Source organism: Protomyctophum parallelum, assembly GCF_964188405.1.
Source record: "Protomyctophum parallelum genome assembly, chromosome: 8".
Lineage (NCBI taxonomy): Eukaryota > Metazoa > Chordata > Actinopteri > Myctophiformes > Myctophidae > Protomyctophum > Protomyctophum parallelum.
Window position 1 is genome coordinate 51,495,329 of NC_139703.1, and position 22,536 is coordinate 51,517,864.

The following is a 22,536-nucleotide window of genomic DNA, read 5'->3' on the forward strand; positions in this document are numbered from 1 at the left end:
AGACCAGTGTGTGTCCAGTGGAAACCTCGTATGAATCTGATCTCAGGTCAGAATGGGTTAATCTCTGGGGTCCAAATCTTCACTGTACAATCTCTGAACGTTACAGACCTGTACTAACAGTCCATTTGGACCCCTGGAGGTCCAAAGTTGAGAGACCATGAACATACCGTTTACAGCACACACACACACACACACACACACACACACACACACACACACACACACACACACACACACACACACACACACACACACACACACACACACACACACACACACGGGGAGATGAATATTCAAACAACCATCTCATTCCTGTGATCAAGGCCATGAACACTGGAGGATGTTATTGTGTTGGATGATTCATGCACTTTTCAGGAAGAAGAACAAAATAGACATGTCTGTGATATTATACTACTGAATATATATATATATATACATGTCTGTCTGTGATATTATACTACTGAATATATACATGACTGTCTGTGATATTATACTACTGAATATATGCATGACTGTCTGTGATATTATACTACTGAATATATATATATATATATGTATATATATATATATATATATATATATATACATGACTGTCTGTGATATTATACTACTGAATATATATATATATATACATGACTGTCTGTGATATTATACTACTGAATATATATATATATATATATATATATACATGACTGTCTGTGATATTATACTACTGAATATATATATATATACATGACTGTCTGTGATATTATACTACTGAATATATATATATATATATATATATACATGACTGTCTGTGATATTATACTACTGAATATATATATATACATGACTGTCTGTGATATTATACTACTGAATATATATATATATATATGACTGTCTGTGATATTATACTACTGAATATATATATATATATATATGACTGTCTGTGATATTATACTACTGAATATATATATATATATATATATGACTGTCTGTGATATTATACTACTGAAGCTTCAGCCTATTTTTATCCCGTCTGCAACATTTCGATCGAAAAATAGGCTGCAGGCTGAGACCTGGAAACAAGGCGTGCCCGCACACACACACACACACACACACACACACACACACACACACACACACACACACACACACACACACACATCCCTCACAGAGTGGCAGTCTCTCACCCCTGTGGAGTGCTGCACCGCAGAAAGTGAAATGGACCAGCTATTTATCAGGCTTGACAAAGTGTCCCCCATGTGAGCAAAATATCATCATCATCATCATCGATTCGGCATGTGATATCATTCTAATTTAAGCCATTCTGACCTGAGATCAGATTCTAAAAATGTCTTCTACATCCTGACGGTTTTCTGAAAAAGCAATGTTTCTATGTCGGTCGTTCTTCGATTTTTCAAAAATAGCAGACCTACAAGCTCATAGCGCGCCACTCGGTGGTGCGCTACGAGCTTGTAGATCTGCTATTTTTAAATAGCTAAAGCACGACATGATGCTAACACCAAAATGGGTTCCCGCGCAGAATGGGTTAAGAAAAAAAAAGTTACATGTTGAGGAAACTGCTTACTGGGAAACGTATGAATGATTTATATGGTTATTTTATGGGTGGACAGGGATGTACTAGTTTGTAGCTATAGGGAAGACAGGGAAAATATACCGAGATAGTGCATGAAGGAAAAATATAAAATGCATTGGAGCAAGGAAAGCAAGGATGTTAAAAGGTTCAACTTTTTCTGGATCAGGGCCCACTTAGAAATGTTGAAAGCGCTCACCGCCGTTTCAGAAAGGGGAGCGAGTGACCCGCCTTAGTAATTCATTTTCAATGAGAGGCGGGTGATTATTTGAGACGGACACGGAGATTCTGAGAAGTTGAGATGAGATGATTGAGATGAGAGATGAGATGTACTTTATTATCCCCCCCGGGAAATTGATACGTTACAGCAGCAGCAGCGACTGTGGCTCAGGAGGTAGAGCAGGTCGTCCAATGATCCATGGGTCGGCGGTTCGAATCCCGGCTCCTCCTCCTGTCTACATGTCAAAGTGTCCTTGGGCAAAGACACTGAACCCCAAATTGCTCCCGATGTGCTGGTTGGTGCCTTGCATGGCTTCCGCCGCAATCGGTGTGTGAATGGGTGAATGTAATGCACAATCTATGTAAAGCGCCTTGGATAAAGGCGCTATATAAATGCACCATTTACCATTTAAAATGAATTTAAATAAACAACAGAAAAACATATTGGACACAAATGGACATGATCACAACAAGACCAAAGGCTTCAGACACAGGACCATGAGCATGGGGGGGGGGACACGATCCCCGCTAATCCAAGCAACAACACCCGCATCAATAGTCAGCCGTCTGAAATGGCCCGTGAGCCGCATGCAATTTCAGACTACTTTATTTGAATGATCAATCAGCGATTGATCCGGTTTGGATCAATGAGTCCAACGTATGGGTTGACAGTAGCGGAGGAGGTAGAATCTAAAAGTTACCGGGTTGACCCACTGTTGGTGTCCTTGAGCGAGTCATTGAATCCCCAATCTGAGAACCCATCGGCAAACAAAGGAGAAACAGCGCCCCCTTTTCCTTTGAATTTGCATGATGCGAGTCAACAGTGTGTCTCGAGCATAGACTGTAAAAAATATGGACAAAGCGTTCCCCGGGTCTAACATGGACGTAAAATGAAGCCTGTTGGCCCAGGCCGTAGCGTAACGGTCTGGGCACCGGACTGGTGATCCAGTCGCGGTGTGCCGCGGGTTCGACTCCCGGACCCGACACGGCCTTTACCGCATGTCATCCCCCCATCTCTCTCCCGTTTCCTGTCAGCCTACTGTCTGTCCCTTAAAAAATCAATAAAGGCGTAAGCCGCAAAAAAAAAATCTTAAAACAAAAAGAAAAATGAAGCCTGTTATTCCTGCACTGTAAGTCGCCATCTTTCTAGATCCGTTTTGGCCCAGCTGGCCCATTGGCTGCCCAGACAACGAGGCGGGACTTCCCCCCTTCTTCTCCGTTGGTTTTTATTTTGACTCGAGTGGGTGGGGACTCCCGATCATAGACTAACGGTAGCCACGCCCCTCAGAACATACGCAACTTTATGGTAATTTTTGTAATAAATGGGACCATAATTTTCCAAAAATAATGAGAATGAGAAATGAGACTTTAAACTAGTGACTGGAAGCAGAAAGTATTCATGACCATGTTTATTAAGGTAATACAGTCTAGGTGAAGTTGGGCCCAAATACATGGACTTCTATGGAGCTATGGTTTTTTTTGGGTCCAGTGACAGCGCCACAACAGGCCATTATATGAACTTTCAGGAGTTTCAGGCTTCACAAAATTAAGGACTTATGGGTCAAGGTTGCCACTCACTGCCTGTTCAGAAGTAGACATATTATTGAAATTAGAGCAGGCTGTCCACTTTTCGCAAGTCAATCTAGTCTCATTCAAAGGGAAGGATGGCAGTTTGACAGTTTGGACAGTAGGCTAGGCTATGTTCTTCTTGTGTGCTCTTTTATTCGGCGGTGTCATTTAGGATGGTGAGGCGTAATTTGTTCTCAAACTTTTTAATGGCAAGGACCACCCAAATTAACATGCATATTATGGATGCAGACCGCCATCAGAAAATAATCTGTGCCAGGGACCCCCATACAAGATATGTGATGTTAAAATGCTTAAGAAATATTCAAAATCTTTACAGATTTTTCAAGATTTTCTTCCTGTAAAACCTAGGCATATACATTGTTACACGTTCCAGTCAGGGACAGCATCTGTGTCATTTTAGACACACTATTTGTATAGCAACATACTGTAGCTTGTAATTAGGCGTTTTTAGAATCAGCTCAAACATCTACTGATGCACAAACTTGGACACATCATCAGTGTTGTAAACCTGGAATCGTTGGGTGTTTCTGGGTCTTACAACATACAACCTCCTCCAGGCGACCCTGTGTCTGCGAGACTGAGAGACAGTCAATAGGGAAGATGGCTGATCTGATGAGATGTTGGCGACACTAAGATGTTCCAGGCGCTGCATGTGGGCATCCAGGCCTGGCTCCTCCTTTGTCTGACCAGAAGTGCAGACTGTTCTGTTCATACATCTCAGCCTCGGCGACATACGAGGCTGATTTTAAACATACGAGGCTGATTTTAATCAGACCAGTGTGTGTCCAGTGGAAACCTCGTATGAATCTGATCTCAGGTCAGAATGGGTTAAACCCTCCTTGCAGGTTTTACTGCAGTCTGTAGCTTTTGGTTCCTCCTCACGGAGGAAGTGGATTGGGCTGCCAACCCTCACCATGCTAGCCCCAGATTGGGCTGCCAACCCTCACCATCCTAGCCCCAGATTGGGCTGCCAACCCTCACCACCCTAGCCCCAGATTGGGCTGCCAACCCTCACCACCCTAGCCCCAGATTGGGCTGCCAACCCTCACCATCCTAGGCCCAGATTGGGCTGCCAACCCTCACCATGCTAGCCCCAGATTGGGCTGCCAACCCTCACCATCCTAGGCCCAGATTGGGCTGCCAACCCTCACCATCCTAGCCCCAGATTCGGCTGCCAACCCTCACCACCCTAGCCCCAGATTGGGCTGCCAACCCTCACCATCCTAGCCCCAGATTGGGCTGCCAACCCTCACCATCCTAGCCCCAGATTGGGCTGCCAACCCTCACCATCCTAGCCCCAGATTGCCGTCACATCGGCCGTACTCTGTCTCTCCAGATGTCACCACACTCTTCATGGTCATCACCCAGTCTGTTCCTGGTTGTCACTTGGGTTAAATAGCTGATGAGGTTATAGCTAGATTTAATGCTATATGAACTCACCCCCTGGAACCCCTTCAAGGACTCCTGGGGTTCTCTAGACACTACTTTTGAAAACTGATTTAAAATATGTCTAACTGAGAGAGGGAGCACAGATGGGAGTCCACAGCCCACTACAGTATGTTCTCTCAATTTGTGAGTTATGACCAAATTTACATTTAAAGTACCATATTCTCAACTCCTCTTAACCCATTCTGAACGAGCACCCATTTTAGTGTTAGCATTACGTTATGCTTTAGCTATTTAAAAATAGCAGATCTACAAGCTCGTAGCGCGCCACCGAGTGGCGCGCTACGAGCTTGTAGGTCTGTTATTTTTGAAAAATCGAAGAACGACTGACATTTTTAGAATCTGATCTCAGGTCAGAATGGGTTAATCAGACCAGTGTGTGTCCAGTGGAAACCTCGTATGAATCTGATCTCAGGACAGAATGGGTTAATCAGACCCAGTGTGTGTCCAGTGGAAACCTCGTATGAATCTGATCTCAGGTCAGAATGGGTTAATCAGACCAGTGTGTGTCCAGTGGAAACCTCGTATGAATCTGATCTCAGGTCAGAATGGGATAAGAGAAACTTTGGACACTTCAGAGACCGTGCGGCCCTCTTCTCCCTCGCAGAGTACATGAAAACATGCGTATCGCACCCAGCGGTGCATGGGTGGGGGGGGGGGGGGGGGGGGGGGGTGCACAAGCTACTCTCCTCCCCCATGCGCAGCGCGCCCTGCCAACCACTTATCAACATGCAAAGTCCTGGAGAGGGCAGGGTGTGAGAGAACAGAGGAGGAGGACAGGAAGATATAGAGCAGGGATGGGTAACTTTGACCATGGAGAGGGCCACTATATTTACACACTCACTCCAGAGGGCCACTATATTTACACACTCACTCCAGAGGGCCACTATATTTACACACTCACTCCAGAGGGCCACTATATTTACACACTCACTCCAGAGGGCCACTATATTCCCACACTCACTCCAGAGGGCCACTATATTTACACACTCACTCCAGAGGGCCACTATATTTACACACTCACTCCAGAGGGCCACTATAGTTCCACACTCACTCCAGAGGGCCACTATATTTACACACTCACTCCAGAGGGCCACTATATTTACACACTCACTCCAGAGGGCCATATATTACTGTCGTAGCAAAAAGTAGCCGATCTACAAGCTCAAAACGTGTCAGCTACTAATTGTCTCCACCAGGCCGAAGGCATGGGGGGAGAGTATGTTTTGCACTCCGTCCGTCCGTCCGTCCGTCCGTCCGTCCGTGTGTCCGTCCGTGTGTGTGTGTGTGTGTCCGTGAGCAGCTAATCTCCGGCACCGTTAACCCGGTCGATGCCAAATTTTGCACACACACTCCCTGGATGCCAACGATGAACCTCTGCCCCAAACTTTCCAGAACGGCCTGTTATAGCGCCACCAGGAGGCCGCTTTGTGCAAAACAAGTTTTTGCACAGTACACCTACCGATTTTGTCCAAACATCGCGCAAATTGGTACACAGTCTCTCTAGAGCCATTCAACCAAACCAGTCTTTCAGATTTCTCAGACTCCATCCTGATTGGTTAAGATTGGCTTCCAAAGTTCACAGGAGTGCTCAGTTTCAAACAAAATGCTGCAAATCATGAACACATCGCGTGATTTCCGTGAAATTGTGCACCCACATTCCCACTAGGAACCGAGGAAGAAATGCCACATGAACAATTTCAAATCAGCCTCAAGGTGGCGCTATAACTGGCCGAAAAGTGTTTTACCTCTAACTGCACGGATCTGTGGATAATTTACTTTTGTTGCCCTTTTATCCAACCACCAGATGAAGGCAAGCTGCAATGTCCTACATTCCTATCCTGGTGGAGACCTGTGCCCAGAAGGGCACTTTTTCTAGTTTAGACTGAAGTAATTAAAGCAGGTCATGTTTGCATGTTGTGGAATTGTAAACAGCTGGAACCAATTATTATATCAGTGTTCTGACATTAACCTGAGGGCCGCATTAAGTGAAGGTGGGGGGCCGCATGTGGCCCCCGGGCCGCCAGTTGCCCACCCCTGATATAGAGAGAAAGGAACAGAGACAGGAAGGACACTATATTTAGTGCTGGAGCTGTCACCTTCCATGTTCATGTCCCTGAATAATCCCAGTTTGACGGTCTGTACCCTGTGGAGCCACACTCTCTCCTCTGGAGCGGCCGAGGAAGACGCTCATATGATGTTCTGCTGCAGGTGTGCGTGACGCAAAACATAACGTTACCCTATGACGAATTATTTAGAGACTGTAACATGAGTGACCTCAAAGTTGTACTGGAAATTTGAAGAATGTAATTGTTCCAGTACAATATGAGGTCACTTCTGTTCTGGTCTGTTGAATGTTTTCGACAGGCAGGAGGATGGTTTGTGCACAGCGACCGATCTCCTATCCTATCCGATCTCCATGTTTCGTCTATGTCCATTTGCCCTATCTCATCATACAAGAGTGTCAAGCAAAATGAGTCAAAATAGACGATCTACAAGCTCTCAATGTGTCGCATGTCACATCACAATGTACTGTGAGATTGTAGAACGGGTTTTGGACATAGGAGGTTTTCCACCCAATTTGCGCACCGTTTCTCGCTTCGCATTTCCTGTCTCTTCACTGATCAAATGGAGGCTTAATTTTTACAATTACAAAACGGGCCATTTTTACACTCAAGTCAAGTTAACCACTTAAACCCTATCCTACACGAGATGAGATCCGACACGCTTCTATACTTTGTCCTCTCCTTTTACATGGCGTGAGCGTGTAGATATATTCTGCTTATTATGACATGCCCAGAATAGGGACTTAGGGTTCCTGTGGTTAACCCATTCTGACCGGGCATCCATTTTGGTGTCAGCATCATGTTATGCTTTATCTATTGAAAAATAGCAGATCTACAAGCTCATATACATACGAGCTTGTAGGTCTGCTATTTTTGAAAAATCGAAGAACGACTGACATTTTTTAGAATCTGATCTCAGGTCAGAATGGGTTCATCAGACCAGTGTGTGTCCCAGTGGAAACCTCGTATGAATCTGATCTCAGGTCAGAATGGGTTCATCAGACCAGTGTGTGTCCCAGTGGAAACCTCGTATGAATCTGATCTCAGGTCAGAATGGGTTCATCAGACCAGTGTGTGTCCCAGTGGAAACCTCGTATGAATCTGATCTCAGGTCAGAATGGGTTAAGAATTACAGTGTGAGCTGGACAGCGAATGGTGATATGAGAAATGTCAGAACCAACAAAGATGTGTCCAGTGTCTGGACATAACCAGTAGCTTGGGTTTGAATTCAGTCTGGTTGGTCATATTCTTGTTATGAAGCCTGATTTCATTGATCATATTCTTGTTATGAAGCCTGATTTCATTGATCATATTCTTGTTATGAAGCCTGATTTCATTGATCATATTATTGTTATGAAGCCTGATTTCATTGATCATATTCTTGTTATGGAGCCTGATTTCATTGATCATATTCTTGTTATGAAGCCTGATTTCATTGATCATATTCTTGTTATGAAGCCTGATTTCATTGATCATATTCTTGTTATGAAGCCTGATTTCATTGATCATATTCTTGTTATGGAGCCTGATTTCATCGTCCACTTGGTTGTACCGTCATACGACAGTGTCGCTCCCTAAAAAAATAACACATTTTCAAGCCTAAAATGCACTGTATCTCTTGTCCGCAATCATTTATTATTTTAATATAATTTACAGTGGTAGTGTATTCTGCCACGGCGTACAGTACGTCTGCTGGAATGGTACAGGCTAGATTAGATCAATGTCTGTCAGCCAGGTATGTACAGTACACATAAAAATCCTTCCCGTGTTAATTTAGCACTGAGGGTTTTACTGTGTGTGTGGGATCCCCTGGGCGGCCTTTTGACTGGCTTTGTTCTGCCTGGGAAGACCAGGGGAGACACTCTAGGATGGTGGGAGTCAATGTTGTCTGCTGGCAGACAGGTTAGCTTTGGGTAAGCTTTCAGCAGCTCATTGATCTTGGGAGAGTTCATATTATGTGCTGGCCTGGGCCAGACCGGGCCCAGGCACTTAGCACTGGCTCCTGTGTCACCATTGTTTAAGAACCTTGCAGCCTGGCCTGGGAGAGATGTGAGGAGATCACCTTTTGCTTTACCATCCCTGTCCTATCTGGAAAAAGGTCTGCATCCATCAGCAATATATACAATAAAATACAATTCTGTCTCTCTGTCTCTCTCTCTCTCTCTCTCTCTCTCTCTCCTCTCTCTTCTCTCTTCTCTCTCCCCTCTCCCCTCTCTCCCTCTCTCCCTCTCTCCCCCCCCCCCCCCCCCCCCCCCCCTCATGTCAAATTGATTCTGACTACACACACACACCACAGAGACAACATTCACAGAGATTGTACATGCAAAGGACTTGTAACTAGAGAAGAAGTCTAGCCTACAGAATCTTCTTGTGAATATCCTGTATGCCCGCAGAGCCATAATCGGCCTATTGTTGTTGCGGAGTCAACATTTAGAACCAGACGAGTGGAGTTCAAACAGAGTAGCAGACAAATTATTCTGGTAATGGAGAAACGAGAGGACAAGGTGCCACAGACGAACTTAGTGCTAAATGCAATCTGTCCCGAACGCACAGCCAAGCCGGGCTGAGCTAACACTGGAGCCTTTGTGCAAAAGTGACAATCATTTAAGGGTTAGTGTTACGTGAGAGCAAAGGGCCTGCCGGGCTAACAGAAGGATCCAAGAAATAAGCTGGAGGATTTCTGCTGGAGGAAAACAGACGAATCACAGGACTGTCTGGCTTTGTAATTTCTCCCTGGGCTTTCGTTCCAAAGCCAGCCCTCAAATCCAGGTGTTGCACCCTGAACTAACGGCATGAAGAAAAACAAAGTTAAACACTTTCGAATGGGACTGAAGATTAGACTAACAGGCTATTACTTGCTAATATGGCTCCCATTCTCCCACAGCGCGGGGGCAGTTAACCCCAGGGTGTGACTGGCTCCTGTTTAGAGGGTCACAACCTTCCCCAGCCCCACGCCCTAAAATAGGACCTGATTACAGACCTTGTTTAAGGGTAAATATAGGAGTCCTTGCTGGTTAGTGGCCGGGTCCCAGTCAGCCACACTATTTGTTTTCTGCTTGAAAGACAATGCAATGCCTATTGCCTAATAAAATCACACAAACATACTGTAACACACTGACTGTACTTTTGCTGTGGATGCTATTGTCTATCAGTGAGCAAAACTCAAATATATTATACTATCAATATCATGTTATGAGACTATGAGTGCCCCTCACTTCACACGAGTGTGATTTTTCTTATCACGGTTGGTGTCTCAAAATGGATTTATTAGCCTTATGAACTTTACAGAGTGAATATCAACTTCTCCCTTAAACTTATATACCGTACTTCATGGACCATGTGTGGCCCCCTTCTATTGTTTCTCTAGTCTACATCTTTTCTGCAAAATATAGCCGATCTAAAAGCTCACAATCCGCTGTTTTTCACAGACATTTCACCCCAGACTAAGGACGCTATAGGGTTCATGTGCTTAAATAGCACACAAAAGTGCTGCCGTTTTGTAACAGGGCTGTTTTGTACGTGGAGTCTGGCATGCCATGTGGTTCCCTCCTGTTAGGGTTAGGGTTAGGGTTAGGGTAACCCTGTACCATCTTTCTGCATCTAAAACCTTTTACAGGCTTTTAGTTTATGCACTGCAGGGTTTCTCTCGGCACAGAATTAAAAAATAAAAAGATTTAAGATCAAATATATTAAACTAAAGCCCTTCCATCAAAATAGACACTTTATAAAAGTGGGGATTTTACATTGCAAAGATAATATGGCATTTCAAAGTAAGCCCCTGGCATCATAAACAGGCCCCCCTTATGCAATGAATGCAGCATTAGTCTTACTCTTATAGGTCAAATATGATGTTATGTGCTTTAAAAAGCCGCCTTTTTAGAAACGTCTTTGTGTGTGTGTGTGTGTGTGTGTGTGTGTGTGTGTGTGTGTGTGTGTGTGTGTGTGTGTGTGTGTGTGTGTGTGTGTGTGTGTGTGTGTGTGTGTGTGTGTGTGTGTGCGTGCGTGCGTGTGTTTGTCGCACGCACATGCACACACGCCAATTGGCTTATTGTTTGTCGAACTGTCCACAAAACGCAAATACTGTAATTTAAAGTGAAGGCTGGTAATGTCAATGTGTGGTAATGCTGTGGTCCTATGATGTGGTCATGATGTGGTTCGATCCGGCCTGGGAAACACTAATGCATGGGAACAATAAAGGAACCGTGATAAAGACACAGCGGAGTTGGGTAACATTATCAAACACTATGAACTGATTTAGGTCTACGTTTCCCATTTTGGCTGGATTGTGTTTTCAAAAGGCATTTATAACCACATGAACCCTAGCGTCTCTATAGTCTGGGCATGTCATAGGCAAAGATTCATGAACCCTAGCGTCTCTATAGTCTGGGCATGTCATAGGCAAAGATTCATGAACCCTAGCGTCTCTACAGTCTGGGCATGTCATAGGCAAAGATTCATGAACCCTAGCGTCTCTATAGTCTGGGCATGTCATAGGCAAAGATTCATGAACCCTAGCGTCTCTATAGTCTGGGCAGGTCATAGGTAAAGATTCATGAACCCTAGCGTCTCTATAGTCTGGGCATGTCATAGGCAAAGATTCATGAACCCTAGTGTCTCTATAGTCTGGGCATGTCATAGGTAAAGATTCATGAACCCTAGCGTCCCTACAGTCTGGGCATGTCATAGGCAAAGATTCATGAACCCTAGTGTCTCTATAGTCTGGGCATGTCATAGGCAAAGATTCATGAACCCTAGGGTCTCTATAGTCTGGGCATGTCATAGGCAAAGATTCATGAACCCTAGTGTCTCTATAGTCTGGGCATGTCATAGGCAAAGATTCATGAACCCTAGCGTCTCTATAGTCTGGGCATGTCATAGGCAAAGATTCATGAACCCTAGCGTCTCTATAGTCTGGGCATGTCATAGGCAAAGATTCATGAGCCCTAGTGTCTCTATAGTCTGGGCATGTCATAGGTAAAGATTCATGAACCCTAGCATCTCTATAGTCTGGGCATGTCATAGGCAAAGATTCATGAACCCTAGCGTCTCTACAGTCTGGGCATGTCATAGGTAAAGATTCATGAACCCTAGCATCTCTATAGTCTGGGCATGTCATAGGTAAAGATTCATGAACCCTATAGCGTCTCTATAGTCTGGGCATGTCATAGGCAAAGATTCATGAACCCTAGCGTCTCTAGTCTGGGCATGTCATAGGTAAAGATTCATGAACCCTAGCGTCTCTACAGTCTGGGCATGTCATAGGCAAAGATTCATGAACCCTAGCGTCTCTATAGTCTGGGCATGTCATAGGCAAAGATTCATGAACCCTATAGCGTCTCTATAGTCTGGGCATGTCATAGGCAAGGATTCCGTGAAAAATAGGCAAATTAAGACTCAGTGAAAATAGTCAATCTACAAACCGCCGGCTATTTTTGGCAAAGAGATTCAGAGGGGGGGGGAAAAGAAAAGTCACTTCTTTAAACAAACATTAAAAAGCCATAGACTTGGCTGGGGTCCTGTTATTTGGGGGTGCAGTTTGTTAAGCAAACATTAAAAGTCTGTAGCCTTGGCTGCATGCCACATGACGTCACGTCACGTGGGGTGCTGGGTTTTTTACGTCAGTAAAGTCCATAGACTGCCATATGACGTGATTTAAAGGTATATTCAGTGATTTCACTCAAAAAACCTTAGGTTTCGTTTTTGGCTGTGGGACCCATCCTTTCGTCCAATCAGGATAGAGAGTCAAAAACGAAACCTAAGGTTTTTTGACCCCCAGGGGTTAACTGGGGACAGGGAGGAACTCCTTATATGGTCAGCACACTCTATAGTAGGGAGGATTATCACAACAAAACAAAATAAGTGATATTTGAATTAAGTGAAATCACTGAATATACCTTTAAAAGCCAGACAAGTGCCAACATTGGTCAATGAAGTACAGTGGGTGAACATTCTGTCTTACCGTACATGTGAAACGTTGAGAAAAATAAAGGTTGTCTCATAATCATATGCACTGTGTGACATCCAGACAGGGCATTTGGTTAAAGTGGCTGGCCCATAAAAAATATCACCATACTGCAGTAACACAATTAGGAACTTGTGTTAAACTCTAGGTGCAAAGCATGTGAAGTTGATCTGTGAAGCATAGAGCGAGCTCCACAAGCAATTAGAAACAAGAAGGAACTCAATTAAAAATAAGTGGAAAATAAATGAGCAACTTTGTGCAGAGTAAATGTGGAACCAGCAGACTGTGAAATCCAACTCGATTAGAGAGAGAGAGGGAGAGAGAGAGAGAGAGAGAGAGAGAGAGAGAGAGAGAGAGAGAGAGAGAGAGAGAGAGAGAGAGAGAGAGGGAGAGAGAGAGAGACGGAGAGAGAGATAGAGAGAGAGAGAGAGAGAGAGAGAGAGAGAGAGAGAGAGAGAGAAAACAGACAGGTAAGCAAAACAAAATAAAGAGGTTGAGTTAGATGAGAGAAAGTGAAAGAGAGAGAGAGAGAGAGAGAGAGAGAGAGAGAGAGAGAGAGAGAGAGAGAGAGAGAGAGAGAGAGAGAGAGAGAGAGAGAGAGAGAGAGAGAGAGGAGAGAGAGAGAGAGAGAGAGAGAGAGATCGTACATTTCCGTGACCAAAACTCCTTAGCTTACACAGCAAAATCCTGACAGCTATTTTAACTGGGTTAAAAAACAGTCTCACTTTGTCAGAGTTAAATGAACACGTCCTGCTCTCGTTCATAAAATCACAGGACAGTAGGACACACACCAACTAAAGGATATTTTACACACAGTATATCTTTAAACAGCAGGGGGAAAATATGTTCCCAATAGATAAATGCCAGTATATAATCACAGTCCAACGCAAAAGGATTTACTTCTTAACAACCGCATGAAATGAGTTTGCATAATCACGGGGAGATTGTTAAACTTCAGATCCATGGATGATGTGAGGCGACGGGGATTTGACAGTCATCAGGGTCTGCTCTGATCCGTCACATTCACTTCATGATGAGCTCTACATCTACCACCATGCTTAAGCCTACGTCTACATCTACACCACCATGCTTAAGCCTACGTTACATCTACACCACCATGCTTAAGCCTACATCTACACCACCATGCTTAAGCCTACGTTACATCTACACCACCATGCTTAAGCCTACGTTACATCTACACCACCATGCTTAAGCCTACGTTACATCTACACCACCATGCTTAAGCCTACGTTACATCTACACCACCATGCTTAAGCCTACGTTACATCTACACCACCATGCTTAAGCCTACGTTACATCTACACCACCATGCTTAAGCCTACGTTACATCTACACCACCATGCTTAAGCCTACATCTACACCACCATGCTTAAGCCTACATCTACACCACCATGCTTAAGCCTACGTTACATCTACACCACCATGCTTAAGCCTACGTTACATCTACACCACCATGCTTAAGCCTACATCTACACCACCATGCTTAAGCCTACATCTACACCACCATGCTTAAGCCTACATCTACACCACCATGCTTAAGCCTACGTTACATCTACACCACCATGCTTAAGCCTACGTTACATCTACACCACCATGCTTAAGCCTACATCTACACCACCATGCTTAAGCCTACGTTACATCTACACCACCATGCTTAAGCCTACATCTACACCACCATGCTTAAGCCTACATCTACACCACCATGCTTAAGCCTACATCTACACCACCATGCTTAAGCCTACATCTACACCACCATGCTTAAGCCTACATCTACACCACCATGCTTAAGCCTACGTTACATCTACACCACCATGCTTAAGCCTACGTTACATCTACACCACCATGCTTAAGCCTACGTCTACATCTACACCACCATGCTTAAGCCTACGTTACATCTACACCACCATGCTTAAGCCTACATCTACACCACCATGCTTAAGCCTACATCTACACCACCATGCTTAAGCCTACATCTACCACCATGCTTAAGCCTACGTTACATCTACACCACCATGCTTAAGCCTACATCTACACCACCATGCTTAAGCCTACATCTACCACCATGCTTAAGCCTACGTCTACATCTACACCACCATGCTTAAGCCTACATCTACACCACCATGCTTAAGCCTACGTCTACATCTACACCACCATGCTTAAGCCTACGTCTACATCTACACCACCATGCTTAAGCCTACATCTACACCACCATGCTTAAGCCTACGTCTACATCTACACCACCATGCTTAAGCCTACGTCTACATCTACACCACCATGCTTAAGCCTACGTTACATCTACACCACCATGCTTAAGCCTACGTTACATCTACACCACCATGCTTAAGCCTACATCTACACCACCATGCTTAAGCCTACATCTACACCACCATGCTTAAGCCTACATCTACACCACCATGCTTAAGCCTACATCTACACCACCATGCTTAAGCCTACGTCTACACCACCATGCTTAAGCCTACATCTACACCACCATGCTTAAGCCTACATCTACACCACCATGCTTAAGCCTACGTCTACACCACCATGCTTAAGCCTACATCTACACCACCATGCTTAAGCCTACATCTACACCACCATGCTTAAGCCTACGTCTACATCTACACCACCATGCTTAAGCCTACATCTACATCTACACCACCATGCTTAAGCCTACATCTACACCACCATGCTTAAGCCTACATCTACACCACCATGCTTAAGCCTACATCTACACCACCATGCTTAAGCCTACGTCTACACCACCATGCTTAAGCCTACATCTACACCACCATGCTTAAGCCTACATCTACACCACCATGCTTAAGCCTACGTCTACATCTACACCACCATGCTTAAGCCTACGTCTACATCTACACCACCATGCTTAAGCCTACATCTACACCACCATGCTTAAGCCTACGTCTACACCACCATGCTTAAGCCTACATCTACACCACCATGCTTAAGCCTACATCTACACCACCATGCTTAAGCCTACGTCTACATCTACACCACCATGCTTAAGCCTACATCTACATCTACACCACCATGCTTAAGCCTACATCTACACCACCATGCTTAAGCCTACATCTACACCACCATGCTTAAGCCTACATCTACACCACCATGCTTAAGCCTACGTCTACACCACCATGCTTAAGCCTACATCTACACCACCATGCTTAAGCCTACATCTACACCACCATGCTTAAGCCTACGTCTACATCTACACCACCATGCTTAAGCCTACGTCTACATCTACACCACCATGCTTAAGCCTACATCTACACCACCATGCTTAAGCCTACATCTACACCACCATGCTTAAGCCTACGTTACATCTACACCACCATGCTTAAGCCTACGTTACATCTACACCACCATGCTTAAGCCTACGTTACATCTACACCACCATGCTTAAGCCTACGTTACATCTACACCACCATGCTTAAGCCTACATCTACACCACCATGCTTAAGCCTACATCTACACCACCATGCTTAAGCCTACATCTACACCACCATGCTTAAGCCTACGTTGGAATGACAACGCTCCAGAGACGCAACCACTGAGCACCATTTGAAGCCTATATTCCTATTCTGGGCATGTTATAATAGGCGAACTTTACTTGAAAATAGCAGATTCATAAGCTCTTTTCTACAAAAGGATTCGGTGTAGAGGGAAAAAAGGAGGGACCCTTCACTGAAGTATACAGGGTTTAAGTGGTTAACTACTGTGGACATTTTGAATAATGACATGCCCAAATTAGGTACGCCAGGTTGAAAGTGGTTAAAAGTAAAGTTCAACAAACCCAAGGGTCTGTGGCACCGGAGACAAATCCTACAGTGACACGCTGGACCCGAGCCTTGAGTCTGTGCCCAACCAAGACCAGACCCGAGCCATGAGTCTGTGCCCAACCAAGACCAGACCCGAGCCATGAGTCTGTGCCCAACCAAGACCAGGTCAGGACCCGAGCCATGAGTCTGTGCCCAACCAAGACCAGACCCGAGCCATGAGTCTGTGCCCAACCAAGACCAGACCCGAGCCATGAGTCTGTGCCCAACCAAGACCAGACCCGAGCCATGAGTCTGTGCCCAACCAAGACCAGACCCGAGCCATGAGTCTGTGCCCAACCAAGACCAGACCCGAGCCATGAGTCTGTGCCCAACCAAGACCAGGTCAGGACCCGAGCCATGAGTCTGTGCCCAACCAAGACCAGACCCGAGCCATGAGTCTGTGCCCAACCAAGACCAGACCCGAGCCATGAGTCTGTGCCCAACCAAGACCAGGTCAGGACCCGAGCCATGAGTCTGTGCCCAACCAAGACCAGACCCGAGCCATGAGTCTGTGCCCAACCAAGACCAGACCCGAGCCATGAGTCTGTGCCCAACCAAGACCAGGTCAGGACCCGAGCCATGAGTCTGTGCCCAACCAAGACCAGACCCGAGCCATGAGTCTGTGCCCAACCAAGACCAGACCCGAGCCATGAGTCTGTGCCCAACCAAGACCAGACCCGAGCCATGAGTCTGTGCCCAACCAAGACCAGACCCGAGCCATGAGTCTGTGCCCAACCAAGACCAGGTCAGGACCCGAGCCATGAGTCTGTGCCCAACCAAGACCAGACCCGAGCCATGAGTCTGTGCCCAACCAAGACCAGACCCGAGCCATGAGTCTGTGCCCAACCAAGACCAGACCCGAGCCATGAGTCTGTGCCCAACCAAGACCAGGTAAAAGAAGGTCAGTTAGAAAGTCTCCTAAACTGAAATGAAGACATGGCTGAATAGCAGGCGGCACAAACGTCATCCCAATCTAATCGCACTCCCCTCTCCTGGGCAGAGAATCTGGATTTCTGTTGGGCAAGTGACCAGCTTGATGCTCGCCAAGCAATGCTTTCAACTGGCACTGACACATTAGCCTTTCCCAACACCCACCGAGAGAGAACTACAACTACAGTCACACAATACCCACCGAGAGAGAACTACAACTACAGTCACACAACATACAACATACTACAGTCATACAACATACAACATACTACAGTCATACAACATACAACCAATACCCACCGAGAGAGAACATACAACTACAGTCCAAATAAAAGTAGAAAGTAACTAAATCCATCTGTCCTTTGTGCACGTACGCACACACGCGCACACGCACACACACACACACACAGTGCCTTACCTTTGAAGGACAGAAAGACCCTGGGAGCAGACAGGGGTTCGTTTGAGGGGGCAACTTGGTCAAGAGGAGAGGCTGATGCTAAGGCCAGGGAGGCCAGCAGCCAGCACAGTCTGACCCACGGCATGGCGGTCCCTCTGTGTCCACTCAGAGGAGATGGGGAAGGTCCACGAGCTGAGGAATGGAAGTGGTGCAGAATCACAATAAGAGCTGAGGAATGGAAGCGGTGGAGAATCACAATAAGAGTGGTTCTGGTTCTCCACCTTTGTTTCATTTCAAGAAACCCCCAGTTTGATATTGTTGCAACGCTGTCGGGCACAAACCTCATTCTTACTGTATCGCCGTAGTTTAACTTTGTAAGCTTTTTTCATAAATTAACTTCCTACTTTGTCATACAGTGTCGCAGAAAAGTAGCAAAAGTAGCACATTACCAAACTCAAAACCTTTTTAATTTGAATCGTGAAAAGTAAGAGTTTTGGACATAAGAGGTTTCCACCTGATAGCAACAACATATAGACCCCCATTTGATCTGTGTCAATTTCTTAGTCAAAATGTTTATTTTGGGGGGGTTCTCTTTTATTTTTTATTATCAGTGGTGGTGATGAGAATAGGGTCTCTGGGGACCACCGGGGCTCCTTGAGGTCGTTATAGGCCGGGGGTCCCCAGCAAAATAACTTAATATCGTAGCCTATATCAAAATAAGTTGAACAACGTTAACCATATTTTATACTTCAGCTAGAAATAGCTGATCTACAAGCACTGAGCTTTAAAATAAAATGTTTTAAGAATAATCTAAAGAATAATCTCTCATAAAAAAATTGGCACAAAATATTTTCAAATGGGGGTCGACAGCCAAATAGAAATGTGGAGGTTCCTTGAAATTCAAATGTTTGAGAACCACTGATGTATAAGGGAAAGTCTACTTGGTCAAAGAAAAGCCCTGATTTTCACTCAAATGCTCGGTGAGATTAGTTGTCAAACCAGATGTTACAGTATTATACTCATACTGTATCTATCAGCCATGCTTCTTTGTCCTGCCTCTCATTGCGTGGTCTCTCGTGCACACATGCACAACAAGAAACACCCCGCTGGCCTAATGGTCCAGGCACATGCCACATATAGGCTCTACTCTACTGTTAAAGCCACTGTTTTGTATTCATTTATGCTTACAGAGGCAATACCTTCCACCATCCTGAATGGCAGAAAATCGACACTCCTTTCTTTTGATGTGTCAGAACAAGCCAGCGCTGCTTTCTGCACGCTGACACACTAGCCTACCCCAATACTCACGCCCCAATGCTGTCCGTTAATGCTGAAACACTAAATGCTTGTTCCTGTCGAATGCGTGGGCGTCGCACATTAATAATGATGCATATTAATGGTTAGCTAGCGTACACAAACTCAAATTGGCGATATTTTAGTTTTACGCATAGGGGGGTCATTACGCACGGCGCGCATAATTATGGGTGCAAGAATTCAAGGCAAAGCATGTCTGACTAAAATAGCCTATAGAATAATAAATTAATAATAACCACATAAACGGCTAACTATTCTTTGTTAAGACAATGTGGTCGACGGTAGTAGGTATACATTCGGTAAAATGCACAAAAGCAGGAAACAATGCCAGGGTGAATCTCCGCAGTTTTGAGGGTCCAAAGCTTAGGATGGGGTTACCCCCTTAACGGCACTGGCTCTGCTTGTAAACTTGTATCAACATGGTATGGGGTCAAGCTGCCACTCGGGGAGCACAGGATCAAGTTCGTATTGAGCCCTCAAGGTAGACCTAAGCAGGCTCATGTAGCCAAAATAAGAGCGTGACCTAGCTTTGAATTTTGACTGTGCATGTGCTGTGTTCACCTTGGAGTGAACAGACACGTGAAAATGAGTTTACAGTAGACTTACTATGTCCAGAAAAGCAAAAACACAAAAGAAAACGTATCAATCAAAAACACCCCTCACGTAAAGAGAAAACATTAAAGCTGATTGGGTTGAATTAGGTCTAACTCAAAATGAATACTGGAAGTGGGATGATCATGCTAGCACTTAATAGGCTAAACCAATCAAAACAGAAAACATCCTCGATGATTTAATTGTACATCATTGCCTTTATTATATTTAACGACAGGCTCCCTCGTGCAACAAGCATCACTCCCTCAGTTCGACTCTAGTTTGTTTCTCAATACGGACAAAATGAATTCAACTTGACTGGTAGCTATAAGACACACGTGCGTTATAAAGAAACATTGCATAGCCTACCTGCTTATTTATGTGCGGTGAAATATTATGTCGAGTCTGGCCAACATTTAGAAAGCACTCAGCCAGATCCTTTGAGCTCCTCGATCTGTCCGCACTGTGTAGACTATCACTGTATCCGCGGCAGATATCCCTCGCGATTCCCCAAAAGGCAAACAACAAAAGCGTGTATCCAAAATTGTACTTCCTACAACCACAATTAAAGTTTGAGATGACTTCTCAATCGAGTAGGGGAATTCGGTTTCACCCAACCAAGTTCGGCTACAGCAGAGTGTTTTCCTTTCAAATGGCTGAAGCAGTGTAGTGGTTGTGTTCAGCTGTGCGCTGCTGTGCGTAAAGAGAAGGCAGCCCGTAGTAGTGATTTGAAGCGGAGCTGCTCACGCAGGTGGACAGACCGCTCTCCCCGCCGTAGACACACCCATGGGGCGGGCACTTGCTTACCTTGGCATCTAGCGGTTCTGCTCCGCCCCAAGGCTAGCACAAATCTCTCCATCTCCTTACCTTACCCATACAGGTAACAGGTGTGTACTTAAAATACCTTTACATTCTGTATGTGAGTATACTACCGTCTTTTTCTCCATCGTGGCTTGTGCAGCACAGCTATACACACTACGAGCAGAGCAAGCTATTTCTGTTCAAAACGGACACTCGTTATTTATTTATTCTATCATATTCATATCTGAAGTAAAAAATGTACATTGCTTATAATTATGTTTAGACTAATAGATGCAGATTGCAGTGAGTGTTTCCTTTAGGCTCATAGGGTCTGTCTTGGGGAGGGGAGGTGACAGATGGGGATTCTCAGTCCGTTTTGGAATACATACATAAATAAAGAATTATTTATACTCAATGCCATTGTGAACATGTGCATATGGCTGATGTGCGAGGGAGACCCAGCCTGCGTGCATTCATGTGTTTGCAATGCATTTATGCATAAATAGTGTGCATCTGAACGAGCCTTTTACTTTTTCTGTGCACATTGCATCTGTTCTCTGATTCATTATACATATGTATTTGCTAGTCTCAAATTGCCACTATTGTTTTGTATTGTATCTGACAGAGCGGAGAAAGGCTTGAAGATGCCAGGCTGTAAGTGCAAGCAAATATCTGCATGTCTAGAAGCAACACAATGTGGAGAAAACATTGAATTTGGGATGACACGTAGCAGAGGATTGTGTTGCTGGCTGCAGGGCAAAAGAAGCAAAAACTAAGGACTTTAAATGATGAGGTCAAATGTTTGTGTTTTTTCCTGACAGCTGTTGTTAGAACTCTTTAATGGAACACTTTGAGGCTGGTATGTGGATACAGTTCTTGCTTCTCAAAAGAAACTGGAAAAATGCCCAGATACAGATAAGACGATTCTCTCCCCAAACATTGACTCCCTGGCGGAGGTTCATACACCTAACAGATTAGGCATCTAATTTTCTCTTCATCTCATTTGTAATCCCTCTTCTGATTGCTACGATTATTTCACTGCTAATCCAGTTGGTTAATTATACGGTATTTCATAAATGATAACAGATGAAGGACTTATAATTTAGTTTTGACTTTAGTCATTTATGGGAGGAATTAGGAGAAATTGTTGCATTCCTAGAATTGATTTAATTATGGGTATTGGCTTGCATTATAGTTTAATTATTATACTGTTTACTGTTCAATATCAATCAATCAATATGAAGACTGTAATCATCAATCATGTTCATGTACATTATTTTGTAACTCTGAGAGTGTAATGAGTGGAGCAACCAGATGACTGTCCATGGTTGCATTTCTACACTCTCAGAGTTGCTTGAGGAATGTCAGTAGACCGAAAGCTTGCTAAATAAATATATTGATTGTGCGCAGATCTCAGTGTGCGGGGCTTCCCTTTTTTTTCCTACACTCTCAGAGTTGAATTACAGTAACTGTAGCCAGGAGGGTCATATACTGTTGAAATAGTATGCTTTTAAAACTGTAAGTTTACAGCCCTGGGAGGGTCGTGTGATAGAGTATACAATACATTAACCTTAAGTCTTCTGTGTATCACAATGGTCAGATTTAGACGTAAGAGCACTCCATAGTGAATGAAAATAGCCTATAGGTTCTATGGTTGATACTTTGAGTGTTCATTTGTCCAAATAATGTCTTACAAAGAGAAAACAATGATGACACTGCTAAAGGATATACTTCACACTGCTTTGATGCATATAGCAGGGAAAGGAGTAGAGTGGAGCGTTTGGCCA

The 22,536-nt window shown here is 44.5% G+C and overlaps 1 protein-coding gene across 6 annotated transcripts in view; it reads right to left on the reverse strand.

Moving 5' to 3' along the window:
• Window positions 1-20,652, reverse strand: part of LOC310863498 (semaphorin-3F-like) — a 135,755-nt gene extending 115,103 nt beyond the window's left edge. For all 6 annotated transcript variants that reach the window (XM_083771892.1, XM_083771891.1, XM_083771890.1 and 3 more), the window contains exons 1-2: window positions 20,318-20,652; window positions 18,065-18,235 (exon numbers count right to left, since the gene is read on the reverse strand). In XM_083771892.1, the coding sequence (XP_083628018.1) occupies window positions 18,065-18,188 (124 nt within the window). In that variant the 5' untranslated portion in view covers window positions 18,189-18,235; window positions 20,318-20,652. The remainder of the gene's footprint in view (window positions 1-18,064; window positions 18,236-20,317) is intronic.
• Between the last annotated feature and the right edge of the window lie 1,884 nt (window positions 20,653-22,536).